The following is a 25,803-nucleotide window of genomic DNA, read 5'->3' as shown; positions in this document are numbered from 1 at the left end:
TATAAATTGACTTGTATGAATTAAATAAGGCCAGACCATAAGGCTATCAGTTCAAATTAAACAAGCGAAGTGAAATAATAAATTTATCCCGCAAATAATATATTTAAGAAACAATATTTACTAAGTAACCCGATTTAACAGAAGTTATTAGCTCCTTAATGCTCCTCGTAGATCTCGTATCATATAAGCAACTATAATAATATTTACCTTCCTGTTTATTTAGGATACAACAAACGATAGATAAATAACTTAAACAATATGTTACCATTTTTCCTTCTTTTTGCGCCAAAAAAATGTAGGTATGTGTATTTTTTTCCTTTACGGACACTCAATTATTACTTATTATAGTTGGCACTGGTCAAAATGCGGAGTCTCTCGTCAATAAAAGCCCGGGTTCTTCTAAAATCTCGCTATATAATGAATTGCAATTCATTCAAGTTTTTTTCTGACACTATTCCAAATAGTTTAGATACCCATTCGTTTCAGGGAGAGCGACCTTAGCAGTCGCGGCTACATCCAGCTCGCTCAAGAACTCTCGTACCAGTGGATGGGTGCCTTAGCCACGCCTGCGTGGTGGTCTGATGCTCACCTTAACAAGGCTCTGGTTGGGTACCTAGCTGCAGAGACTGCTTTCAAGGTAAAAATCTGAGAAGTTTTAAGGCGTCTAACTCCCTTATGGGCCACTTTCGCGTTCCAGGGTTAGCCAACACGGAGTTAACCGTTTATACATAACATAATACAGGTTTTGACTGTACTGTTATTTGGTTAACCCTGGAACGCGCAAGCGGCCCTATCTAACTTGAAAGTTAGCTGTAAGTCACACCGGAGAAGTATGGCATTATGCTACCGCCTACTTCTTTTTTATGGACTATCGGAAAATACGAGGATTTTTGTGGAACAAATCGTTCGACACTCGTATTTTATCCGACACGTTCGACTAACGCCCACACGATTGGGCCGCCGGTACCAGCGCTATGACCATCATTTTTCTTTCATTCATTACATGCTTAGACCCCTGACGAACCGCCATACTGGTACAAATGACCCAGTAAAATGTGTCACTATCTCCCGGTCTATAAGGTGTCAGTCCATTTCCAAAGACAGCTGCACTATACTGTTCATTTTACTATGGAAATTGATAATGACAGCGACGCGTTCAGTAACGGTAGTGTAGCTGCGGTCAGAAATGGAATGTTACCATTAAGATGTCTCAAAATTTAGGTTGATGGCTTCAGAAGGTGTTAATTTAACTGCTTAGATACCTTTCGGTAACAAAACTTATTGTATCCTCGATCTGTTTTTTTTTTAATAATTATTGATCGGATATGGCTGCACCGGTGTATCGGGTCGAATTAATCAAGTCAATCGATCAATCAGATCAATAACGTATTGCTTATTGAATGCCAAAAAATGTTTCATACTCTGAAGGTGTAAGCTTCCTTTCGTCTTATATTATACTTGTATTCGTTCAGTCATTGTAACTTGACATCTGCTTGACATACATTTGGAAATGGAAGAAATACATAGTCCCTTTTGTCCATAAAGGATGACTCACGTTAGACTGGGCCGGAGCTTCCGGCGCATCGTTTTCTATGGAAAACATCACGTGATCACCTGTCATGTCATAGAAAAGTAAGCCCCGGAAACTCCGGCCCGTACGTAAGTTATCCTTTATTAACTCTGAAGTCTTCTCCCCAGATCAACAATGGATCAGAAATGGAAGGCAAATGGCCGATGACGGTCCTCTACTCGTTATACTACGAGTTCAGCAAGCGCTACCCTCACTCCCGCATCACGGGCATGAAGCAGGAGACAACGTGCACCAAGATCGAGCTGCTGTTCAGGATGTTCAACTATACGTTGGGAGGCGAGACCTTCAGGAAGGGGCTGAGAATGTTCATTGAGGACCAGTAAGTGATTAACAATTTCACCCATTTTCTTTTAATCGGATTTCAACTGTTGTGAGACATACTAACATTGAATAATTTTACGGTTTAGACTCACTTGTTTTTAGTCATTTACGCGCCATGTTTCGGAGAGCCTAGGTCTCCTTTCTGAAGCACTAACAGTGCGAGCAGCGTTCACGACGGCCGTGTATCGCGACTAAAAAGAAGTGAGTTTAAATCATAAAATTTTGTCTTAGCCTGTTTTGGGCCATGGTGACAGGATTTGTAGGTACTGGCTAGAAAAAGCGATATTTGACGGGTACCGCTATTCGTTCATTGATATGATGTCCCATTCCTGATAATGATTCGCTATGTGTAAGAAGAAACAACGATAAAATTCACTTGCCATTCCGCACAAGCAAAGCTATGTATTTTGATTTTCATAACCAGCAAATTAAAGCAATCAGCTAACTAGAGGTATGTTATGTGTGAACGATAACGTTGATCTATCAAAATATCACTACTTATAGACAAATGATTACCACTGCTGGACAGACACGCAAGAATCTGTGGTGATCTTGCGTATCCCAAATTAATCAGATCCCTACGACTTGTTGTACCTTTAAGGGGCCCGCAGAATACCAGTTCGCCAGACGATATCAGTCTGTCAGTTGTTCGGAGCTGTAAATTTTTGCTTTTAACTGACAGGCCGATATCGTCCGGCGGACTGGTAATCAGTGGGCCCCTTTAGGTAGGTATATGATACTTTTTCTCAAATTGCAGTAAATTCAAAACCTTCACCGGTGACGATATCTGGTCGGCTCTGAACGCAGCCGCAGCCGCCGACGGCAAGATCCCGAAGAGTGTCGATGTGAAGACTGTTGCCAACAGCTGGATCGAGAAGGATCGCTTGCCGCTGGTCACTGTTCAGAGGAACTATGAGGCTAAAACTGCAGTGTTGAGACAGGTTAGTTAATAGTCCTGATTGTCAATAATAAGATTAATACAATTTGAAATATTCGGACGCCCTACTCGATCAGGTGAAGAGTCTTTTCAAAAGGATTTATTTCTCTACGGACACCATACTAATAAAATATCCTCCTGAGCCTAATGTGATTTGTTGATGTTAGTGATAGCTAGGCGATCTTTACATTGGATCCACAAGCCAGCCGGACATTGCTATATACGCGCAAAGCTCTGTCTTACTCACACACGGGAGCAACCGTGCAGAATGGCATCGTGATAGTATCACACTACACATATAAGATGCAAAAATTGTAAATCCAGCAAGTGACCTTAATAATGTTGAATATTTTTAACCGACTTCCATTTCATAGAAGGAGGAGGTTCTGTATTCGGTTGTGGCTATTTTTTTTTTTTTTTTTTTTCTATGTACGTTCACCGATTACTCCGACATCCGTAGTCCGATTTGAGTAATTCTTTTTTTGATCGAAAGGAGCTACCTTCGAGTTGGTCCCATTTTAATTTGGTTTTGTTCTGATGATGGGATCCATGAGGAATTGAGGGAACTCCTCAATTTTTAAAGGCACATGCATGGTGATTTGAGTGTTTTCTTAAGCAACTCGAGCATTTTCTCCCGAAAACCACCACTTTGATGAAGTAGACCTGATGATGATGATTGTTTTGATGATAATAATGATGATTTTTTAAATGTAGTACGTTCACCGATTACTCTGACATCCGTAATCAGATTTGAGTAATTCTTTTTTTGATCGAAAGGAGCCACCTCCGAGTTGGTCCTATTTTAATTTGGTTCTGTTCTGATGATGGGATCCATGAGGAATTGAGGGAACTCCTCAATTTTTAAAGGCACATGCATGGTGATTTGGGTGTTTTCTTAAGCAACTCGAGCATTTTCTCCCGAAAACCACCACTTTGATGAAGTAGACCTGATGATGATGATTGTTTTGATGATAATGATGATGATTTTTTAAATGTAGTATGTTCAGCGATTACTCCGGCACCTGTGATCCGAATTGAGTAATTCTTTTTTTGTTTGAAAGGAGTTGCCTCCTAGGTGTTTTCGTATTATTTTTGGTTCTGGTCTGATGATGGAATCCATGAGGAACTGAGGGAACTCCTCAGTTTTTAAAGGCACGTGTAAAGTGATTTCGGTGTTTTCTAAAGTAACTCAAGCATTTGCTTCCGAACACCGCCAATTTGATGTAGTGCAAGTGTAGCCGTACCACGAGTTTGACATTGACATATTCGCTAAGTTAGCGACGCTAACGTCTTCGTAACTAACTTTTTATGCATCTCGCTCGCACTAATATGCCAATACGAGCGAGATGCAAAGAAAGTAAGTTACACACACGCTAGCGAATAAATCAATGTCAAACTCTTGGAAAGCTGGTAAGGCTACTGATCGGGGGTTAGGGTTAGGAGTTAAGGGGTCGGGGATAAAGGGGTCGGGTAATGGTGGTTGTAGGGCTGCTGGTTCAGGGCCGAGGGGTACATGGATCAGGAGTTGATACGCTGTGAGGTAGAGTGATCGGGGGGGTTGAGAGATTGGGTCAGTGGCGGGGCGGAGGATGGATTTAGTGTAGTGACAGGAATTGTAATTTCCCAGACGGACTCGAGAAAATTCCTGATTACATATTTATTAAAGTAGATACACGAATTTAGTGTTAGTCATGATGTTGTTTTTCATTCATGCGTCGCGCTCTTAACAATGCGTTAAAACTAAAAATTGAAAAATAAAAACTTTTTACAAAAAAAAAGAAAACCGACTTCAAAAAGGATGAAATAAAATATTATCCATTTTAAGTCTATGCGTTACCAACTGATATGTTTGAAGTCGGTGCCAAGCCAAGTAGTAACAATACCCGTCAAATATAATCAGCCTTATGGCTATAAATCCCATTAGAACTGTATTATAAACTATTATAAATGTGTAAGTAATTCTGTCTGCCTCTTTGTCACCTTTTCATGGCTATACAACTGAACCGCTTCAGGTGACATTTGGCAAGAAAGTAAATTCCTTGAATTGTTTTATACTATGAAACGTAGTTCTCTGAATAAGGGACGAGAAATAACTTCAGTCCCAATCTCACGCTTGCGTACCGACTAACATGGTACGGACTGTGCTAAGGTTGGATCGTGTGTTCTGAGGTGTGTTCTTAGGTACATTCGACGTCAAAGATATGGTTACACTTTTTCACCTTACTCCTTTGTAATAAGACGAAAAGTGTAAACATATTTTTAACGTCAACTGTACCTACAGAAAGTACGTTAATTGTCGTCGTGTAAGGCAAACCAACGTACATCCTTATCGATTCGCACCAAAATCATGGTATGCTTCCAAAGTTGGCTTGGCACCGACTTCAAACATATCAGTTGGTAACGCATAGACTTAAAATGGATAATATTTTATTTCATCCTTTTTGAAGTCGGTTTTCTTTTTTTTTGTAAAAAGTTTTTATGTTCTTTAATTTCAGTACATTACACTGATATAAAAAAAATTGAATTCGCGATTTGAATACACTATATTTTGCAATTTCATCTAAGTGATCAAATCTATGGAACTCGATATCGATATGCGAAGCGTAACCTACATTTACAGAATACGAAATCATTCAATTTAATCCGTCGTTCTATAAAGTGCTCCCAATTTCTATGCATGTAAAAAAAGAAATTTCACGGACATTTAACCAATGAAAAGTATCCATTAGTCTTTTGGGTTCGGAGCCGATACGTGGCCGATCGATTCGATAGGGCCCTAGATAAGGTAGGGCGGCTACGGCTTTCTCAGTGTCAGAACTTGGGTAGCAAAAATAAGTTACCTAGTAAGACTTGGGCTAGTATTACTATCAACCGTTCTTGCTTAGTCTCATGTTCATCCATATTTTATAACTTCGAATTGTATCGATTTCGATATTCGGTTACATTATAAGGCGTTGGTCTCCGATTTAAAGGATGACTCACGCTAGACCTAGCCGGGGCTGGGCCGGGACTTCCGGCGCTTCGTTTTCTATGGAAAGCACCACGCGATCACCTATCTCCCGTCATACAAAATGTGTCTGTAAACATGTTTAATCTGAAACCAATGCATAAAAAATTATACGGCATTATAAGAATTCTTTTTCGTTAAATTTGATTAGACATTATTCAGTGCATTTGAAATGAGTGCCTACTTTTTAATTTCCGCTACCTAAAGGTTGTTGTTTATCTCTACTTGAGTTGCTTTATTCATTGTATTGTTTCCTGTGTTAAGGTATGCAATAAAAATCTCACTCTTCCTTATCCAAAGAATAACAGTTCTTGTCCTGAATGTTGTAGAAAGTGTACCTCCGCGAGCGTCCCCACGACGTCCCGGACGCAGACAGCATGGTGTGGCGTGCCCCGGTGGTGGTGCTCCGCGGAGACCAGCTCGACTTCTCCAAGTTCCCCACCTCCTGGATGCACGACAAGGAGCTGACGGTCCCCAACATGCCTGGAAAGGAGCACTTCATCATTGTTAATCCGGAAGAGATCGGTGAGTTCTAAGTTACTTAATTGATATGACGTGAACACGTGCTGCATCACGTGAAACGATGTTGATAATCTCTAACGTCCCATCGGCTAAAGTCGCGAACCTCTTATCTCCTCCAAAGAAGTTAAGAGGTTTACCATTTGCAACTCTAGCTAAGAATATCTAAAGTTGTAAACCTCTTACGTTTACAGCAGGTACCACGAAAAATGCTTGGAGTGAATTCAGTCGATGCTGATACTGGAAAGATCGATCGTCATATCGTCATACAATTGTGAAAAATAAGTAAAATAATTGTGCAATACTCGGGTTTAGAGGTCTGTCACACTAAAATATCGGTGATCGGCTAAAAAATTGCTTGTGACGTGACGTGTGAGTAGTGTGAGTGCTACTACTTCTGCCAGTCTTCACTTATGGAATGTTTTAAGGTGCATCCACACCGCAGTTAACTTTTGTGTAAGGCAGTTAATGTGTGCAACTCTTTGCAACACGGTAACATTAGGTAACTTACCTAGGGTACCACACCCACACAAACACACAGTACACACAGCACAGTATTGTTCCACAGTTGCTCCACAAAAGCTAACAGCGGTGTGGATGCATCTTTACTTAACTAAAGGAAGAGCGTCTTCTTATCATCCGTAACATGACCTATAACTTCCAGCCCCCTACCCCGTGAACTACGACACCGAAAACTGGAATCTGCTCTCTAAGTTCCTCCAAAGCAAGGACCGCACGAAGATCCCTGAACTGACCAGAGCCAAGCTTCTCCACGACGCTTGGAACCTCGCGTATGCTGGAGAACTCTCATTCACTACAGCTCTTAATATGACATGGTTCCTTAAGGATGAGAGGCACCCATTAGTTTGGGACCCTGTGTTCACCATGATTGACCACATCGGTGGGCATATTTGCCAGTGTATGCATAATAAGTTCCAGGTTAGTGACAAATCATATTTTTGAATGAGTTAAATTGTACAAAATATTGTCTTCCAGCACGCAAAAAAACTCTTAAAGTAACAGTTGGGAATAGAAATCATAAAATGTTTTCTATTTCTCATGCACGATGAAAAAATCTTGCTTAAGAACACCTCTCCATAAAAATAATATTCATATCCAAGAAATTTCATAACGATATCCAAAAATAGCTAAGGCAAACCTATTTTACTTTCAAACCCAAATCTTACAAAAGTTGGAAAGAAAGTACTCAAGTTATTAGCTTTGAAAACTGCCAGTCATCCATATAAATTGTTTTTCGGCCTTTCATGTGCCTGTGAATATTATGTAAACTTCCCTGTCATATCCTCAAAGTTGGATGTAATTCTAAAATTAAACTTGTTTCGCTTTTCGTATGCGTTGAGCGTCTATAGGTCAAGTGAATTCGGATTTTGTTATGATTTGATAAACTTTTAAAATTTTATATTCTTTTATTATGCACTTGGTGTCAAATCGGTAGCTTTTAAGGTCATCTATCATTGACCTCCTGATATTTGTCACCAGGCCTACGTCCGCACCCTCCTAACCCCCCTCTACGAGGAGCTAGTGAAGCAGGAGAGGGAAGACGAAGAGCCCTGGCGCAAGAACCTCCGCGCGCACACCAAGACCTTCCTCTGCAAGGCTGGCTATCAGCCCTGCGTGGCTGAGGCTCAAGAGCAGTATAGTAAATGGATGAAAGCGCAGAACCCTGATGAGGGGAACCCGTGAGTGACTAGTTTTTAAAATCTCAGTAGAAGCTGCATGCGCGTTGCCGATCCAACAGCCTACAAGCTTAGAGTCACTGCTACAGAGTAAGGTAGAAGTACCACAACTGGGCTGTTAGTAAAACAGGAGAAGGAAAGGAAGATCTGGCGCCAAAACCTCCGCGCGCGCACCAAGACCTGCCTCTGCAAGGCTGGCTATCAGCCCTGCGTGACTGAGGCTCAAGAGCAGTATAGTAAATGGATGAAAGCGCAGAACCCTGATGAGGGGAATCCGTGAGTATTTATGAATTTCATATTACTCACTCTCTATTTGTTCTATACAAATCGGTGCAAAGTTAATTTAGACGGATGCTATAAGAGTCAAACTCGGTCCTCTATAACTCTATAACTGTATTTTTGAACGGGATTGAAGAAAAGTACCGTGTATCGATAAGAGCTCACCTGCGAAGCTGGTAAAACAGTAAGTAAACGAAGAGCCCTATATATCGAAAAATAGATAGGTAGGTACCTATATTTTGGCAACAGCACGATACATTTAATGCAAATTACGCACCGTTGCGATATCACCTGAAAATTACAACTCAGCGGGTCGTAAAACGCGAAACCTTCCAAAATCCCTTCCCAAGGAAATTGTTTGAAACGTGGAAACCACTCAATTATCACATATCATTTGACACACCTTATTAACGGTCTTTCCCTTCCTTTGTGGCATTATGGCCGCTGAGCGATTCCGATTTCGAGAAAAATGGTGTAAATCACTAAGGCCTACAGTTTCTACTATTTTTGCTGGCGCTGTGATCGGTCGCTGGCACTAATCTTTACAAAGGGGTGAGCGTTTCACTGCGCCTTGCTCATAGGATTCGAATACCAAAGCTCTAACTTTTCCCAATTTCGTACCTCTTAAATTATCCAGCCAAGAATTGACCTTATCACACGATAATAAGGTTTAGGCGCCTAGCAAACCCAGCGAAGTAAGCCATTTCGAAAGATATTGTTTAGGAAATATAATGATCGCTTTTTGTTTGCGCAGATTTGTCGGGAACTGACTCAAATGAGCATGGAAGTGTCTCCATCAAAGACAAACGGCACTCTTTAGGTCCAGTTTTGAACGTTGATTATTAATGAACTTTTTTGATTTGTACTCGTTACATATTTTATTTGCCACACATATTTTTTTTATCTAGTTACAAGCGTAAGCATCATTCTATTTATATCTGAGCAAAAAACAAGACAGCGAATGACACACCGCGCGAGGTAAAAGCAGAATTCTCCTTTAACGTTTTAATTTTTAATACATATTTTCAAATCCATCAAGCATAATTTCCATGTTTGATGTCAACTTTCCATCCGTCCCTGTTTGTAACTACGAGTGCGTTTTAAAACTTTTTTAAACTCCCTTTGACTTGGCTCGCTTTTTAAACTATTACACATTTTACCCGTTAACACAGAATAAATAATAGTACTAAGTACAGAAGACTCACTCTCTAACAAAACGCGTCTGTTACGATCAAGGGACAGATATGGCCGCTAGGTGGCGACAGCGCCACTCGCGGCTTATGGCTAGCCACCAAAATTAGTGTGGAACGGATGTACTTTTACCTATCAAAACTGTTATCGACATTTATGTTTTGACTGAAATAATTTACTAATGATGATAATATTAATGTTATAATGATATTTAGCGGAACATGGGTAGTTAGGTATGTTGAAATATTTAAGAGTGTTCCGTACTTTTTAGTATGTATTTGTTGTTATAGCGGCAACAGATATACATCATCTGTGAAAATTTCAACTGTCTACAGGGTTCATGAGATACAGCCTGGTGACAAACAGACAGACAGACGGATAGCGGAGTCTTAGTAACAGAGTCCCGATTTTACCCTTTGGGTACGGAACCCTAAAAAGGAGCACCATATTTAACCTACGCCAAGGCTTGCATGAAGACTTATCGTGCTGGGATACTGTTTGAATTATATTTTTACATTTTAAATACCTACGCTTCTAGCTGAAGTATTAACAAGTTCCCTTATTACCAGCACATATCGATTCAATCCATAAATAGGCACCAAATCCCCAAATCCCGGCCCGGTTCGTGGCACTGAATATGTAATTTAATTAGCTGTCTTTTAAGAAGGCTTTTCGAGACATCCTAAGGATAGGGCATGATTGATGTCAAGTGTACAGTAGAAAACAGATATATCGAAGCGGGCAAAGTTTTCACAAATATCTGGACGTGGACAGCACCTGTTTTATCAAGACGTTAAAGTCGTCAGATATTTTTAAGATCCGATGATCCGAACATATATCCGATGTCTCAATATTGTTAGTTGTAAAACTCCGTCGCCCCTCGTTCCTGTAAGAACATGAAGAAGCTATTCTATCTCTCTTTAACCGGTGAAGTTGCCTCTCGCCTTACTACGCCTATAAACCGGTTCCAACACTGCAGGATTGCGAAATATACATATCGCAGCCATAAATAGCTGTTTATTTAGTTTTAAGATATATTTAAATATATAGATACCTAGTTTTAGGGTACCTATTTATCTATGGGGCTATCTAATCCGCTATGGTTACCTGAAAATAAAGATTCTTCTTTTAATTTTATTTTCCGTCTACAGAATCGCCAATCAGTACATCTGCCCCGTCTTCAAATGGGGCACCAAAGAGGAATGGGAATTCGGCTTCCAGCGAGTCATCCACTTCCCTCCCTCGAGAAAACAGAGCGAGAGAACCTACCTCCTGAAGACTCTCGCTGGTTGTCCAGTAGACAGTTACAAGATCAATAGACTCCTGAATGTTACCATTTTGGAGGGGAACGGGAACTTTACGGAGACGGATTTGTTCCTCATCTTTAGTATGCTGAATGGAAGCCCTCAGGGCTATGAGACGCTGTTCTTCTTCTTGGATAAAAATTGGAGCGTGCTGAAGGAAAAGTAAGTTAGACAGTTCATACCTACTACCTACAATTATTATTATTTGTATTGTGTGTATTGACACTACCTACAATAAAACCATTAATTTATGTATCTTATGATACATTACAATTAGGCAATTACTGTGGCAATAGTCCGTTTTTTTTAGCATTATAAAGAAGTAAGCTTGTGGTTCCAAATCCGGCACTTTTAGCGGTAATAATTTGAAGTAAATTATATGTAATTGACCATGCTACATTAGATAATTCAATAATTACTAACAATTAAAGAGCCTGATAACAACTGCACGCTTGCTTCTGTGAAGTTCTTTCTAATGCTAAAAAAACGAACTAAATATTAGGCACCAATTCGGTACTCGTAAAGTAAACTCAAATATTAAACTAATTTTAGCATGATTTTAGCCCATGACGTGACAATACTGTCAATAGGTAACTACACATTAGCATTGCTGAATCTCAATAAATATTTTGTAGGATCATTTCGAATTTCTCGGAATAATCGGCTATCCATTCTAAGAATTTTCAATTTGCCCTTTTTATTTTTTTGTAACAAGAATATTCAAAGCGTTAATTAAAACCTGTGAAACGGAAATTAAATTTCGTAGACACGCTTGTGTGTCACATCCGGACCCGGGACTCATTGTACTAATAGCAACATACACAACTAACTACTTGTATGTCTTATCTCTTTGCAGTAAGGCTTATAAATGTTAAATATAGTGCTATTTCACCAAACCGGATACGTGTAGGTACACGTACGGTTGACAACAAATATTGAGTCACGTAAAGGTCTCAGAATTATGGATATTTCTATTGTAAAGAGCACAAGGCTGTCAAGGCATGAGCTTCGCTTTGAGCGTCCGCGTAGCAACTTTTGTTTCTGACTATACACGATACACGATGTGTTTGCGTAGTTTGTGTGCATTTGTTGTAGGGTGGTCCATAATATTCTGCGTTTGTTAAATAGCGTAGCCGTCTTTAATATTGTGAGGGTCTTCGTAAATTAAAATAGTTTTTATTGATTTGAAGACAAGAGAGTGGGACCAGCCACATATCGAGTAATATCAAATCAAATAGGATTAAGTTGTCGCTTGTTAGGGATTTAATAAGTTAAACGCTAGGCAGAATTCTTGAATAGGTAGGTAGGTACCATTACATAAAGCTACAGAGCTTTTGAACTAATTTAATTAATCATAATCATACTTCGTGGATTTAATCCTACATAATATACCTATGTTATATTTTATACGTACACTTGTCTAAGTAAAGCTGCAATACCTGTTTGTATTGATCCAACATTGCAATATTGCAATATCAGTAGGGCTATGATGGTCGACTGGATAAATGATATGGCTGTATAAATGATGATAAAACTGACATTTTATCCAGTTTTTATTGATTTGTCGTCTTTTCCACTTTTGACAGCGATAGTCGTTAAATGATTAACTGCATAACATGGTCGTTGGATAATATGTCATTTGTCTACATTTCCAACTTAAACTTAGTGGATAAGTGGATAAGTTAAATGATATAAATGCCACTTGTCTAGATTTATACAGTTTTATAACATTCATACCGTTTTGTCCACTTAGACAACAATACACGGTAAATGGCTACGATTGTTGGATAATTAGACATATAGTCGATTTTTGACGGCTAGCCTTTGATTAATTTGTCGTAGTGCTCACCGGGTCACGATAAGCGCCGTTAAGAAGCTGTGATTAGTCTTAACTTAATTGATTCATTTGTGTTACGAAAATTAACTATGTAAATTGTATTGTTTGTATTTTATTGTACTTAAATCGTACACATATAAGTCTATAGCATTCGCTAACACACTTTCATGCATCTAACTTAATTAGAAATGGCTTAACTGTGGTAACACAATGGAATCAATTAACTTTGGACTAATTACAGGTGCTTAACTATGTACAAATTGTTTGCACTTCACTCATAAGTCATAAATGTTCTTGTGGTATATAAGTGGTAAAAAATGCAATTTCTTGAAGTTAAAATATCAGTAGGTAAACTAGGTAAGTATCTGTTTTTTTTTCTTAAATTTGAATTTACATATAACATTATCAATACGTACATTATTTGTAGGGATGGCAAGATAATAATATCATTTCTTCTTGGCAGCTGCTGCTATCGAAGAAAAATAGCATAAATAGATAACTCCAACGACGGGCCATTAAGGACTACATGCAATCCATTTGATATGCCCAGCGAGGAGTTTCGGCACATATATAGAGTGCGCAAAGAATTGTCACTCTATTTGTGTGCCAAACTCGACGCTGACCTCAAGCCTCAACATGGCGATGGATTGCCGGCACATTTTAAAGTAAAGATACTCGTATTATGTTGCACTATTCCTCAAATCATTATTGTCACCTTATCTAATAACGACATACCAACTTACAACTCTTTGTTTTAGGTTCTAACATCACTATCACTGCATCTACTGGCTGACGGTAGTTACTAAAGAGGAACTGGACAAGACCATGGAGAAGAAGTAGGAATAGTTGAAGTTGAAGAAGTTAGAGAAGTTGAAGTTGAAAAAGTTGGAGAAGTCGAAGTTGAAAAACTTGAAGAAGTTGGAGAATTTGAAGTTGAAGAAGTTAAATAAGTTGGAGAATTTGAAGTTGAAGAAGTTAAATAAGTTGGAAAAGTTTAAGTTGAAGAAGTTGAAGTTCAACAAGATGAAGATGTTGGAGAAGTTGAAGAAGGTTCGGAAGATAAAGTTGGAGAAGTTAAAATTTGCTTTTTATTTATTCTCCATACAAACTTCCACCCCCATGTCATCTCTTTTTCACCCTTATGGTATGGCTTAGGTATGGCTAATAAAATTGGTCACAAATACATAAACATTCTTTATCTCTTACGAACTTTTAAATGATAAAAGGCAAGTCCCATTTCAAGAAATTATTGAACCCCTTTACAAATTTCCACCCTTTGTTTACACCCCTAAGGGATGATTTCGGGGATAAAAACTATTCTCTATCCTTCCTCACAACTCAAACTATCACCATACCAAATTTCATTTAAATCGGTTCAGCGGTTATTGATTGCCCATACAAACTTCCATCCCCCTTTTCGCCCCCTTAAGGGGTGAGTTCTGAGATAAAAAGTATCCGATGTTCTTCCCCGGGAGTCAAACTACCCCTATACCAAATTTCAACTAAATCGGTTCAGCGGTTTAAGCGTGAAGAGGTAACAGACAGACAGACAGACACACTTTCGCATTTATAATATATATATATATATACTAGCTTTTGCCCGCGACTTCGTCTGCGTGGAATTAGTGACAGCAGCTAAAGTAGGTATAGCGCCTGGATAATGCTAATAGCAGTTATTTAATTCGCGCAATGCTTACTTCAATAAATAGATAATTCATTAACTCTTTCAATTCCACCCCCCTTTGATTTTTTCCTTCCTTCCTTTGATAATTTCCGACATAAAAACTATCCTAATATATATCCTTCCCCGGGAGTCAAACTGGCTTCCCTTTATCTTGCATAATATCGATTGTCCGAAATACACTTCGCATAGCAGGTTTCGCAGAAACATTTTTAACCGAATGATACTTTTGCATAATTGTATAATTAGCATAACTGTCATGTCGCATAACATTCATTTGGCAGAATTTTGGATAGCAGAATACTACTATCGTCGATTTTACATACGCAGAATTGTATGTAGCATAAATTACATTCCACCGAATTTCTTATGGCATATTGCTCATATTGTAGACTTGAATTTCGCAGAATGTTATGCAGCAGAATAAAAGTTCTGCCGAAATTGTTACCGCATAATACTCATGTCGCTGACTGAACCCACACAAAAGGAATTGCTGCCAGAACTACAGGTTAAGTTAGGTTAGAACTGCGACCCCTACATAAAAGGAATTGCTGCCAGAACTATAGGTTAGGTTAGGTTACAATTGCGACCCCTACACAAAAGAAATTGTTGCCAGAACTGTAGGTTAGGTTAGGTTAGAACTGCGACCCCTACTCAAAAGAGGGTGCGTAACGGTCCATTTAACAACTTTTGATATATTTTTAGTCGATATAACGACTGAGGGACATAATGCACTTTTGCTATAACAATACATGGTATATTCTTAAAGAGTCTAACTATCGTCAAGTATAATGAACTTGTAATATAACAACTTCTAATCTAACATTAACAGCGTATATAATTAAGTTCGATATAACGCTCAGTTGGCATAATGTAGTACTGGTATAATTTGTAATATTTACTACTATTATAACAACCTACGTATTCGAACTTAAGGCAGGTCTCAGTTAGGTACGACGACGAGCGAAGCGAGGAGGAGTGTTAGGTAGAACTGTGACCCTACAGCGCGCGAGCCGAGCGAGCGAAGCGAGCGTGCCGCGGTAGCGGCCGGCGAAGCGCCAGAACCGACTTTTTTTATTATAACCTCAACTTATTATTATACATTTGAATACATTATACCATAAATACTTATAACAAATATTCATTATATCCAGTAAACGTTATATCGCTTTTATATCGATTAAACATTATATCCCATGAAAATAGTTATATTTCGGCGAGAAACTAACTATCCATCAAAATATTATTCTCATCAACAGTATGCCAATGAATTATTCTGCCTAAGGAAATTGTACGAAAAGACAGTATGCCAAGTACATATTATGCGACGCAATTTTCGGCAAAACAATTATTCGATTATAGTATTATTCTTCAAATTGAGATTATGCCATTGCATTATTCTGCTTTACAAAATTGTGCGAAACAACAGTATGCCATGAAACTTATGCAAAAAGTAATTCTGCGAAATGATGATTCTGCCAAGGGTTGCTATGCGAAAGTAAAATATGACAATAAATTTTATGCAACATATTAGTAATCCAGTCAAACTATCTCTATACCAAATTTACTAAATCGATTCAGCGGCTTAAGCGTGAAGAGGTAACAGACAGACTGACACACACACTTTCGCCTTTATAATACTAGCTTTTGCCCGCGACTTCGTCAGCGTGGAATTATTAATTTAGGTACTTAGCTATTAAATATTTTATTCAACCTGCGTTTTGTTGATTCCCCATACAAACTTCAACCCCCCTTTTCACACCCTTAAAGGGTGATCATTCTTGAATGAAAACTACCCTTTGTCCTTCCCCGGGACTCAAACTATCTCCATACCAAATTTCGACTAAATTCTGCACCAGCGCCGGTCCTGCACCGCGCGGGCGGGACAGTTCCTATTGACAATGTTTGTTGTGCAGTTGTTGTTAAGTCCCCATACAAAATTCCACCCCTTTAAGGCATGAAATGGTAGGCCCGTATATTTACATGTTTATGCAAGTAACTGACGGTCTTTCCACCGCTATACATATACAACCGGCTGACCGTTTTTAGGGTTCCGTACCCAAAGGGTAAAACGGGACCCTATTACTAAGACTCTGCTGTCCGTCCGTCCGTCCGTCCGTCCGTCTGTCACCAGCCTGTATCTCACGAACCGTGACAGTTGAAATTTTCACAGATGATGTATTTCTGTTGCCGCTATAACAACAAATACTAAAAACAGAATAAAATAAAGATTTAAGTGGGGCTCCCATAAACGTGATTTTTGACCGAAGTTAAGCAACGTCGGGCGGGGTCAGTACTTGGATGGGTGACCGTTTTTTTTTGCATTATGGTACGGATCCCTTCGTGCGCGAGTCCGACTCGCACTTGCCCGGTTTTTTTTATTTATAATAGCATCTAAACTATCATCTGGCAAAGTATCAGGAGGCGATGATTGAAAAAAAAAAATACAATTTCATGTGATCAACTGACGGTCTTTCCACAGCAATACGACCGGCTGACAATTTTTTAATTCACGATAACATCTAAGAAACTATCATCTCAGTCAAAGTATTAAGCGGGAGGCGATGACTGACGATATTTGCTTCTGCCGCAACATATAGGGCTAGTATAAGGTGACGCTTACGGGAAAGGGGCTGTGACCCTCGCTCTGGTTCATTCCTTGTCCAACAAATATCACTGGCCATTTAGCGAGGTAATGCCGCCAGTATTTTTGGCACATTACGTCCGGGGTATAATCAGAGTGGGGGGTAATATTGTATTTGTTAAGTCATTTAGTTTTACTTATTACTAGAAGAGGTACAGTCATCAGCAATAGTATCTTACACAACTAGGGCCGCAAAAATATGTGACACGTTCTTATTTGGAGCGCAATAAGAGCGCGTCATATATTTTTGCGGCCCTAGTTGTGTAAGATACTATTGCTGATGACTGTACATATTATTCGCTGGGTCGGAGAACCACGAATCGATCACAACGCGCACCGTGGCCCAAAAAGAAACTTTCGGCAGACCAACTGTCACTTTTTACTAGCAAGGTTTACCTACGTATCTGTGTATTTAAAGTAATAATAATAAATAAAGCACCAGGACCAGCTTCCATTATTAACTTTAATGCTGACTCTCCCTTCAATTCCAACATGTAACGGCAAAGGATTACACCTAATTTTCTTTGCAGGTGCATACATTTCTTCAAAGTAGGTATTTCCCTTTTGAGTTATTTTCTTTGGCGAACTGTCTGGCACTAGGTCTGCCCAATTGCTGCTCTTTACTGGTTTTTGGGAAGTTTTCTTAGTAGTAGATGTAGTATATCAGAGCCGCGATATGTTTACTGCTAACGTACACACAATCACATTTTCCACTCGTAACATAACGACTAGAATCAATCTGTAAAAAATAAATTATTTCTTTACTTTCTATTACATTAATGGATCATAATATTTATATGAAATGCGTTATTCGATTTTTATTTCTTTACTTCTCGTAAAGTCGGCCATGAGGAAGTCCGTGTGAGTGTACTACCTGAAATTTATTGATTGTGCCATTTATGCCATTTTAGAGGGGAAATGTTAGATTTACCTGTTCGAATAGAATATATGTAAATTACAATATCTCATTGAAATTATTTGTTCTCTTCGTTGACAGCCAGCCATGTGACATTTCAAAGTCCGCTGTCATATCGCACCCAGCGAATAGGTTATGTTTTATTTTCAAATTAAACGATTTCTTTTTCTAAACTGCAACATTTCTAACTGTAGGTACATCGGTAGACCTTATTTCAAAAGGCATAAAGTCCACCGATGTGCTGTTAACAATGTGGGTGATTGTACAATTCGGCCGTGCTTATAATAAGAGCAGTAGAGTCAGACCAAGAAAAGTCTGCAGCGGATTTGATAGCCCACGCAGTGCAAGTGTTATTTTAAACGTCAAACTTCTATGAAATTATGATTATGACGTATAAATAACACTTGCACTGCGTGGGCTATCAAATCCGCTGCAGACTTTTCTTGGTCCGACTCTAACTCATTTTGAAGTGTCATTCAATTGGATACTTTGTACTTGTACAATATGTTCTACAACTGAAAGAGATTTCAAAATGAGTTACTGCTCTTTTAATAAGCACGGCCTTCGAGCAACACCGGCTTCCGACACGTCGGAAGGGAGGGGCCCAAGCGATATCTCACCGTACAAATCATTCTGCCATTTTTCGCGGGGGGAAGGTGCACACAGTCGCACTTCTCACACACTTACATACAAAATCCAATCAAAGGCCCTACCGCGAACCACGTTCGACGTGTTGCCTCTCTATGGCACTTGTAAATTCATACGTAAGTGTGACAGGGAGGCAACACGTCGAACGTGGTTTGCGGTAGGCCCTCTGTAATGACGACACAAATACATAGAAAATGACACACGTCAAAGACAAATCTTGCAAACCTCGATCTCTTTTTGTGTACGGACGAGTGACTAGTGTCACAACACGTACACTAACACATTTTCTTTGAAGTATGTCATTGTATTCTGAGAGATGAGAAGTCGGATTTGTCGCTCGACCGATCCGCAATTTGTACTGAGCGAGTAAAATCGATAAATCCAACAATTACTTGAGACTAAAATATAATAATTGTATTTAAATGTAATTAAACGTATGATATGTAAAAAAAAATATTACATGTGAAATGTAACACTTTCTTTTTGTAAATTTGATGTCCCCGACCTCTTTTTATAACAAAAAACCGAGCAAACAGGCATTTTTGTGCAGCAGTGTTCACGCGCGCGTCTGGACTCAGTCTAGTGAAAAATCCAAGTGCAACTAGTTTTATTACCCGCGCTAGATTTTATTGACGCGCTAATCTTGTACCTCGGCAGAGGGGAAATAGTGCGAATGCCGCCTCCCTTCCGTGTTGCTCGAAGAGCACGGCCGAATTATTTATTTGATTTTGACAGATCACCGTATTTTAGGTTAATAAGGTCGACTACTGTCCTTAAAATTTTGTATGGCATTACAAGCAAATAACAGCAATCGTGAATTAAGTATTGTAGCCGAGTCTACTTTAGTCCGATAATGTATAAGCTTATTTCAAAGACTATGAATTCTAAGTACTAGAAATAAAGTAGATTTTGCGACATGATAAAGACGGTTAAATTTGAGGCGATGGAATAAAAGATTCACTTTTAAAAAAAACCTTATATAAACTCAATTAGAATCTATATTTCAAAATCTTAAACCATCCAATAACTTTTAACTATCAATGCCACATGTGCATAAGTGGTGTGTGCGGCATGTCATTTAGCCAACTATTCATTAAAATACGCTTTAAGTAAACTTGTTTAGAATTGATTTTTCAAAAGCTCAAACTATAGATAAATTTAACTGTCAATGACATACATATCTAGATAAGCGGTAGAATGTGGTTTAACCACCTTTTCTTTAAAATACACCTTAAGTCATCGAGTATAAATATGATTTTTCAAAACCTCACAACATGTCACGCTATCATTAGTCACATATACGTTATCCTCGCGAACTATTAATTAAAATACGCTTTATGTAAACTTGTTCAGAATTGATTTTTCAAAAGCTCAAATCATGGATAAGTTTTAACTCTCAATGACATATGTGGATAAGTGGTAGAATGTGATTTAACCATCTTTTCTTTAATATACACCTTAAGTCATCGAGTTTAAAATTGATTTTTATAAACCTCAAAACATATCACGCTATCATTAGCCACTTATACGTTATCCTCGCGACTTTTTACCGAATTATATCATTTATCAGATAGTCGTCATATCATGCATTAAATGATTAATGATACGGTGACATAACCATCATAGCCCTCCAGAACCCACAAATCAAACGGTATTAGTCATCGAATATTGCGGTAGACATTTAGATTCGAAATTATACAATATCCATTGCGTTTTGAGATTATACTGGCCAAATGAGTTTTTCCGGGCTGTTTCGAGAGATATTGTTTTCGGATATTAATTTCATTGGTACAATTACGGACATTAATGTAAACAGCCTTTTCTTTATTGCTGTTTTATTTGAAAACTCGTATGTTAAATAAACAAGTATCGCTTCGATACAAATAACACCATTTGAAAACGATATGCCAATTCGAATCTTACTAAGTGATCTCATTTTGGCGTATTTGTATACTGGTTATTAGTGCTAGCAGCATTTCAGTACTAGCAGCAACGTCAGCAACACATATAATATAAATAAGGTATATAAACGGCCCCAAGTTCGTGTTAGTACTAGGGATGTACCGACTAGTCGCCGACTAGTCGGGAAAGCCGACTATCCGGCCACATTTGTAGTCGGCGATTAGTCGGCGACTAGTCGGCAAAAATGGCCGATTAGTCGGCACTTTATTAGTGAAAGAAAAACAGAAAAAATGAAACCAACAGTCAATATTTAGCATATTATGTCTATTTTACCAAAATACCTATTCAGGGTGTGAAAACTTTTGTCCATATAATTGACCGTTTGATCGTTACTTATGGTGGTGGTGGCTGGTGTTTTCTTCTACAGGTCGATCTCAACTGATTCTCGTGTAATTTCATGGCCAAGTTCTATACTTAAAGGATTTTATTATAATTCAGTTTTTATTAATGTTATTGCAAATTATAGAGACTTATAAACAGGGCACGTTGCTCGTAAAAACGCTGACCACAGGGGATAGGTTCTTAACTGGCGACTACGTACGAGAAAGAGAGCCTTGGAAATACCTCCTACAAGTTGTACCTACTGACGATCTGCTCAGGATCGCAAAATAAAAGAAAGACAGAAATTGAACGAGGATTCCTGTGATAGGTCTTTGAACATGTAGAGAACACCTTTTAGCCAAGCTAATATATGAATTGCGCAACCAAAAGAGCAAAACTATTGTTTTTCACCTAAACTTATACGAAACTAATAATCTGGCCGACTAGCCGACTAGTCGGCCGACTAATCGGCCATTCGAGCGCCGATTAGTCGGCTAGTCGGCTAGTCGGCCAAATCAATAGTCGGTACATCACTAGTTAGTACGTTATTTCGTTAGTTTTTTTTCTGGCGCAAATAATAAGGAATTCAAATATCTTTTATTCAAATTATACATATGAAAAAAATCTGTATTATTTAATCTCTTCAATAAAATGATAACCAATATTTTAGTGATTAAACTAAGAGTAATACGACGGTCGAAACTATCAGACGGCCGCGAACAGCTGTGTTGTATGCGTGCACTTTTTTTAGGCGTAAGGTGCGCGCTCTCACTTGTTAAGCTTATAGGAAGGAAAAGCTAAACCCATTCGAATAAAAGTTTTTGGGAGTGTTTCTGTGGGTTCCTTAGTAATTGATTTGATAAGAAAAAAGATTGAATATATGCATAGAAATAACTTAAAATTGCAATAAATCGACTCACGAAATAGCGGTCATTTTATCTTACGTGTGTCTCCTATTTCGTGCCACTAACGAATCAAGGATTTTCTAGATACATTTTGAGTGCTTGTTTTTAAATATAACAACAAAGATAATTAAAAAAATAAATTAGAAAACAATTAATGTATTTCATGAAGTTTCGTATGAGCGAAATTCGGTATATGTTTTTTTCACTAGAATTCTCATAAAACGAGTTTGAATGTGACCCGAGTTAAAAAATTTAAGGTATGTTCCACGTATATTCTCATATTAACTACTAGCACAATTTTATTTATTATTGAAATTTGATTTATTTTTGTGTATGTTTATTTTTAACGTATAAGATAGTAAATATTTTTTTGTAAATAATTATTATTTTTAATTATTTTTTTATTTATTTTTTTTATTTTTTATTTAAATTAAATAGTTTGACTTTTAATCAAGTATTAAAGTACCCATATGGTTTACCTAAGTCTTAATTCAACCATTAAAGTCGACGAGTACAAAAAACTTTAAGCTAGCTCTCAATTTAACATTTTTTTTTATTATTTTTAATTTGACCTTACAATTATTCGTAAGTAGGTAAGACCGTTGAATATTTAAAATGATTATCAGCAAATTATCAATTTTTCACCAATTACTCTAAGAAAACTTTATGCCGAAACAGGGGACACGAATTCACGAATTTAGGAGCTGACCTAAATTTGTATCACGAAATGGGAGCCAAATAAGAGGTTCACGAAAAAATTCATATAAAAAAAAGTTTCAACTAAAACCCTACAGTTTATACATTAAATTATTAACAAAGAACTAATATAACATATTCAAAAGCTTTCAAGGTAATTGATATGCTTAGTAATATTAAAAAAATACACAAACTCTCAACTCACTCTCAAGAGCCTTAACCTGCCGAAACAGGGGCCCTTTACCTTAAGTTTACCTATTACAATTATAACCATACCCCGGGGTGTCAGAATTGCCCCAGTGCACAAGCACTGGCATGAACAAGCATTAAAGACTACTTCATTCCAGTCTTCGGTCATTCTTTTAAAAAGGAGTCTAGCTCGTCTCGCCCTCGCCAACATAGTGTGATTGGTGTTTAGTGTGACAAATTTCCGTTTTGAGTGAGGCTGTCACTTTGTGGCAATCTTGGTACACAGCTCACTCGGCATACGGCAGAAATGACCAGATCCACTTCAGCACGGCCGCTAAGCTACGTGGATGACTTGTGCAAATGTGCAGTGGCGTAGCTAGCCGTGGATAGAGTTACCAGATACAAATTTAGAATTTCCTGACAAAATTCCTGATTTCCGAATATTTTACCTGACATTCAGTTTTTTTCAGTCTAGCCGTTAGCGGTGGCCACCCGATTGAGCCGATAGCCGCGTTTTATTAAAGTTATTATTTGTATTAATATACACCTACCTCTAAAGGTAATTCAAAAAATTCCTGGCGTTTTCGTGTTCCGTCCCCATTCCTGACAAATGGCCAAAATTCCTGTCATCTGGTAACCCTAGCCGTGGACAAATGGGGCCTTCGTCCACACTCTCGCACTTAGGGGGCCTCGCAAAGCCTTTTTATTACCTTGGGAAAACATATTTAAAGGGGCCTCGCAGATATGGTTTTCGACAGCGGCTATATAGATTGGACAACCTACTATATAATATTTTAATAATATCTTTCACAGATTCGGCAGCAAAACGAATCTCTGGGACAACCTCATCACGTCAGCCACCTCGCAGTTCACTACTCAAGAGGGCTTGGAGCTGGTCTCCAACCTTTACGTAGCCCACCAGGGGGAGTTCGGCTCGGCTGAACATATTATCGAGAAATCTATGAGAAACGTACGCGAGGAAGCGAAATGGTCCACCGAGAACCTACCAGTTATAGAGGCGTGGCTTGACATGTATCTCGCTAATTCGAAAAAGATTTAAATGTTATTTCATTTAGTGTAAGATCATAAATGAGTTTCATATTTCTGTCCTAGATCAACAGTTTGAATTGTACAATTAAAAGCTTTGCTTTTATTGCACCTAAACAGCATAACGACATTGTCTTTGTAAGTTCTAAATTTCAAAACAGCTAAAGTGAATAAAATGTCAAATCGTTTCCTTCTCAAAATGGTCGAATAGCCAAATTATAAAAAGTATTTTTCGTCAATGAAACCAAACCGATGAAAATTTCACCTAAAAATTGGTGAAACAAGTTCTACGTAATTTATGTACAGTCAGCCAAGAAAGTGGTCTATCACTTTTCGACTCTATCATCAGATTGATAGAGTCGAAAAGTGGTATACCACTTTCTTGGCTGACCGTACATGCTCAACTTTTTATATATACTATATTTACCTACCTAGTGGAATTTATACATTCCATAGAGATCTACATTTTTTTAAACTTATCCAAAGGTTCTACATAAATATCGTTTTCACGTCAGCATATATTACTTAAATATATCTGCCATAGTTACAATATGTGAATAGTTTAGTGCAGTGAGGCCCAGTGAGGGTAAGTAACTTACCCTCACTGGGCCTTACCCCTCGCCTTAACTGTTAAGGCCAGGGGTAAGGCAGCTCGATTTAGTATAGTTCTCTTACCCTACTTGATCTGATTATTTATGTCGGATAACAGGTTTAAAATGTATCAATAAAATGCTAGCATTTATTTACATAATAGATATATACCGAGGTACTACTAAACTAAATTAATAACTTGCTTAAATCTAAAACAGGTCAAGAGACATTGTACCAAGGATGCCGGCGGCATTTCGTGAAATAGTGTTAATAAAGGCTTTAATTTTTACCGAATTTTTATTTTACTCCCAAAAATATTTGCCGTAAAAGCTTAATTTGAATTCGGAATGTGTTTTAAGAAAATAATAGTAGGTAGGTATTTTAAAACTATTTCTTAGGTTCTGTTCCATAAAATCGGTCCTATTAAACAAATTATACCTACTCTCTTAGAAGATCCTTTTATCAGTGAGTAAATAAGTACGATAATGTTATTTAGTTAAAGTTTCATTTAATTTACGTTCAGTAAATGTTTTCAAGCTTGTTAAAAATGTCTAGCCTTTGATCCTAAGCACTCAGCCACGTAACTATCCCTTACTTAAATATTTAAGTATAGGCACCTTTTGAAAAAAATTACACGGTCTAAGATCAAACTCGATTTTCACATCAAATATTTGTACGATAGCTTAGTGGAATTTTGGGATAGTTAGACCCATCAAAAACATAAATGTAAAAAAGGAGAGCCAAGTTCAATACAAAAATTATGCTTGGCTGTGGGGTTCGCCGCAAAAAGAATGGAGATCTAAATGAGTGCCAAGTTCTATGCAAAATCCAAATATGTATTTAAAGGAACAAAATAACATTATAAACAAGTATTAAACTCTATTTCTTTGCTTTATTGGATACCTATAACAATTGCTGTTATTTAAAAAAAATACGAGATCTTAAAGCAGGTTAGATTTGACTTGGCCAGTTTTCATTACATCAGTCATTTTATAAAGTTTTTCAACATAAATATTTTGTAATTCTGATAAAAACTGGCCAAGCCAAATCTAACCTACTTTAAAATCTCACATTTTTAAAAAATAACAGCAATTGTTATAGGTATCCAATAAAGCAAAGAAATAGAGTTTAATACTTGTTTATAATGTTATTTTGTTCCTTTAAATACATATTTGGATTTTGCATAGAACTTGGCACTCATTTAGATCTCCATTCTTTTTGCGGCGAACCCCACAGCCAAGCATAATTTTTGTATTGAACTTGGCTCTCCTTTTTTACATTTATGTTTTTGATGGGATATCAATACTTTTTGTAAAGAAAACTAGGCAGGTATGGAGATTTAATGTTTTTTCTTGTGTTTCCGCTGCATGTTTTTTACTTCTGTTCTTTGTATTAATTATGTGGTGCCGCGCGCCGCCAACGACACACCGTTGGCCGGTTATTTAGCGCGTATTACAGGTTTTTTGTGTGGGGACCCCCCCTATTTTTTAACTTTTTTTTATTTTTAGATTTTTTCCTAC

The 25,803-nt window shown here is 37.9% G+C and overlaps 1 protein-coding gene across 3 annotated transcripts in view; it reads left to right on the top strand.

Moving 5' to 3' along the window:
- The window catches only part of LOC134664632 (aminopeptidase N), a 199,720-nt gene extending 175,148 nt beyond the window's left edge, over nt 1-24,572 (top strand). For all 3 annotated transcript variants that reach the window (XM_063521366.1, XM_063521365.1, XM_063521367.1), the window contains 8 exons: nt 487-637; nt 1,699-1,910; nt 2,670-2,853; nt 6,186-6,381; nt 7,040-7,314; nt 7,876-8,075; nt 10,694-11,008; nt 23,459-24,572. In XM_063521366.1, coding sequence (XP_063377436.1) covers nt 487-637; nt 1,699-1,910; nt 2,670-2,853; nt 6,186-6,381; nt 7,040-7,314; nt 7,876-8,075; nt 10,694-11,008; nt 23,459-23,705 — 1,780 coding nt within the window. In that variant the 3' untranslated portion in view covers nt 23,706-24,572. The remainder of the gene's footprint in view (nt 1-486; nt 638-1,698; nt 1,911-2,669; nt 2,854-6,185; nt 6,382-7,039; nt 7,315-7,875; nt 8,076-10,693; nt 11,009-23,458) is intronic.
- Nucleotides 24,573-25,803: the final 1,231 nt, after the last annotated feature.

The sequence above is a fragment of the Cydia fagiglandana genome, chromosome 5 (genome assembly GCF_963556715.1).
Source record: "Cydia fagiglandana chromosome 5, ilCydFagi1.1, whole genome shotgun sequence".
NCBI classification, from domain to species: Eukaryota; Metazoa; Arthropoda; class Insecta; order Lepidoptera; family Tortricidae; genus Cydia; species Cydia fagiglandana.
Note: the sequence above shows the minus strand (reverse complement) of the source record. Positions and strands in the feature narration are given on the sequence as shown.